This window comes from Tupaia chinensis, unplaced genomic scaffold, assembly GCF_000334495.1.
Source record: "Tupaia chinensis unplaced genomic scaffold, TupChi_1.0 Scaffold147500_1, whole genome shotgun sequence".
NCBI classification, from domain to species: domain Eukaryota; kingdom Metazoa; phylum Chordata; class Mammalia; order Scandentia; family Tupaiidae; genus Tupaia; species Tupaia belangeri.
In genome coordinates, this window is record NW_006207351.1 from 1,596,707 (window position 1) to 1,599,752 (window position 3,046).

At 63.7% G+C, this 3,046-nt stretch overlaps 1 protein-coding gene across 1 annotated transcript in view; it reads right to left on the minus strand.

Annotated features, from left to right (window-relative positions):
- UROC1 (urocanate hydratase 1) overlaps nucleotides 1-3,046 on the minus strand; it is a 24,420-nt gene that overhangs the window by 14,669 nt on the left and 6,705 nt on the right. Inside the window, exons 5-8 of the mRNA XM_006169776.3 lie at nucleotides 2,904-2,965; nucleotides 1,550-1,616; nucleotides 1,309-1,452; nucleotides 1,005-1,093 (exon numbers count right to left, since the gene is read on the minus strand). Coding sequence (XP_006169838.1) covers nucleotides 1,005-1,093; nucleotides 1,309-1,452; nucleotides 1,550-1,616; nucleotides 2,904-2,965 — 362 coding nt within the window. The remainder of the gene's footprint in view (nucleotides 1-1,004; nucleotides 1,094-1,308; nucleotides 1,453-1,549; nucleotides 1,617-2,903; nucleotides 2,966-3,046) is intronic.

Below are 3,046 nucleotides of genomic sequence, written 5' to 3' on the forward strand. Positions count from 1 at the left end.
CTGGCCCCCTCCCTCCCTCCCTCTTCCTTTTCCTCTGTCTCATAAAGAAAAAATGTTAAGTGGAAAACAGGATGAGAGGAGAAACCAGAGAATAAGAAAAACCGAAGTGTATCCAAGAACAGGCCACCTGGGTGAGTAACAGCAGGGGTGGGGCTGGCGGCCAGAGGGGACACCACAGCAGGCCAGGGGGGCTTGGCAGAGAAGCTGGCAGGTCGATGAAGCCACAGGACACAGGCCTCAGGAGCCAGGAGGCACCCCTGGCTATGGAGAGGGCCTGCAGGGACTGCAGGGAGGCAGCTCCACGCCCACCTGGAGTGCCCAGCTCAGCCTCAGGGCTGCCAGGATGAAATGGGTCTGAGGTGTGCACACCTGTGTGTGTGTGTGTGTGTGTGTGTGCGCAGATGGTATGTGCGTATATGTACATGTGTCTGCGTGTGTACATGTGTGTTGCGCATCAGTTGTGCACGTGTGTGCACATGTGTGTGCTATGCGTCTCTGTGCATGCGTATGCGCGTACATGTGTGTTCCTTGTGCTGTGTGTGCGTGCATGTGTGTGGGCACGTGTGTGCACATGCATGTGTGCTGTGTGTCTGTGTGCATGGATATGTGCGTGTACATGTATGTTGTGTGCTTGTGTGTATTGCGTGTGCATGGGTGTATGTGGGTATATACGTGTGCGTGAGTGACTATATGTGCATGCCCACCCAGGCACCTAGGACGCTGGAAAGCCAGAACGGGGCAGGAGTGGATCAGGCAAGGCCCCGTGTACCCCAGGAGCTGCGTGGACACAGCCACTGTGGCCCTGGGCACACCGACGCTCCCCGTGTTCTAGCTCACCTTCACTCATCCACAGGAAGAGCCTCACGGGGGACAGGCCTCGCCAGGAGGGACTCCACCCCCACGCAGAGCCCCGAGAGGAGTGGCCGAGCACGGCCCGGCAGGCCCCCGCGCCCTAGGCAGCCCTCAGCGGGGACGCGGTGCCACTGCTGGGGCCACGGGCGTACCTGAGCCGCTGGATGCAGCTGTCCAGGCTGTCTGTCACCTCCATCAGCCAGCCCTGCCTGTGGCGCTTGTCAAGAGCCGCTTTGTCCACCTGCGAGCACGGGGCACGGGGTCACCGGGGCTGTGCGGGCCGTGGCCTGTGTTCTCCGCCCGCAGGGAGTGCCCCAGGGACCGGGGAACAGGGAGGCAGTGCCCGCAGGACGCCCCCGAAGGCAGGAGGGGTGCGGCCCTGCAAGCCCAGAGAGGTAGGGCCATGCTCTGTGGGGAGGCCAGGAGGTGGGACGACAGCCAAGCCCCACCACTCACCTCTGCAATCACACCAATGCAGCCCACGATGACCGCAGCCTTGGCCTGAGCCCCGCTCATCCCGCCAAGCCCGGAGGTGACGAAGACCTTCCCGGCCAAGTCCTCGACACCCAGGTACCGACGCCCGGCGTTCAGTATGGTGAGCTGCGGCGAGAGGGGCGGGCACTGGCGGGGTGCTGCAGCCTGGTCCCCGTGGCCCCGCTCCTGCCCAGCCCCCCGCCATGGCCAGCACCCCACTCACCACCGTGCCGTGGACGATGCCCTGGGGGCCGATGTAGCAGTAACTGCCCGCTGTCATCTGACCGTACCTGACACGGGAGGGCGGGTGGCTGAGGGTGGGTGGGTTTCGGCACAGCCCCCACGGGGCGTGGACCCCAGTCTGCCCCGAAGACATTCAGAACACACAGCTTCGCAGGTGAGGCTGACAGGGCCGTGTGCTCCGGCTCCGCAGGGCAAGCCCACACACGTGGGAAGCACTGGGAGGACCCTGGCAGGCGGGAGCCGGCTGTGCCTCCACACAGGCCACGGGCTGGTCCCAGGCAGCAGTCTGGGCCCCTGAGGCGCCTGTGGTGGCTCTGTGTCCGCTGGGCGGGGCGCACCTCGTGACACACAAACCGCACTTGGGGAAACAGGCCGTAAGCCCGCTCGGAGCAGCCAGCCACATGCCGGATCGAGCCGCCCACGGCGCCCGCGGGAGGCCACCATGCGCAGCGGAGCCGGCCCACTGCACCGCGCGAGCCTCGGACCTGCAGCTTGGAGCAGTACAGCAGGCATGGGTGTGTGATGCCCCAAATCCTGGAAGGAGGAAGTCAGGGAGCAGGGGCACATCCACTGTGGGGCGGGGCAGGGCGGGCCTTCTCACCCCCTCTCCTCCTCTGTCTCCGCCTAGCGCGTGCGTGGGCTTCGGCAAGGTTAAATGTGACGGCACCAACCACCACCACGACAAAGACTCCAGCTGGAGACGGCGGTAGAGGGACGGGCGGGACGTGCGGGGCCCAGCAGCAGCGCGTCACGGGGGGCCTGTGGCTCCCTGCACACTGTCAGCTTTCGGCATGTTTAACATGTTCGTAACGAAACATGGAAAAAGGCGGATCCCAAAGCGTTCATGCTCTTGGTCAAGTGTGTGACCACTGAGGTACAGACGGGGCCTTCCAAAAGTCCGTGGAAGGTACAGTTAAAGGACAAGTTTACTTCAGTGAAGAAGTGTTTGAAATACAGGCATAGTTGTTTCTTTTCTTTTTAAAAAGGTCTTTGCCATAGGACGCATGCGCTTGCCAGAGAGAGAGGGAGGGGAAGTGAGGAATCGCCCCGGGGTGGCCACACTGCGGTCCTTTCTCCATCGTCCTCCTGGGATTTGGAGCACACACGTATGCCTGGCATGATGTTCAAGTTGCCAGGTCCGGGACTCGAACAGCAGCCATGTGGCAACCCAGCACCTCACAACATGCCCACCGCCGGGCCCGCAGTTTCCTCAGAGCTTTGTGGACAACCACTGTGAGGGTGCGGCGGCGTCTCGGGGCTCCAGCTAGCCTGGCGTTGGCCACCACTACAAAGCGGCCGTCGGAGAGGCGTGGGTACCTGAGATGGCCACTTACATGGTGACGCCCAAGGCGAACAGCTTCTCGTACTCCGCCCTGGAGGAGTAGTTGGGGATGACCTGCGGAGGGGAGCGGGCTCACGCTGGGGCTCACGCTGGGGCCTGCGCGCCGCCCCCCACCGCCCCCGGGGCTGCCCCCTG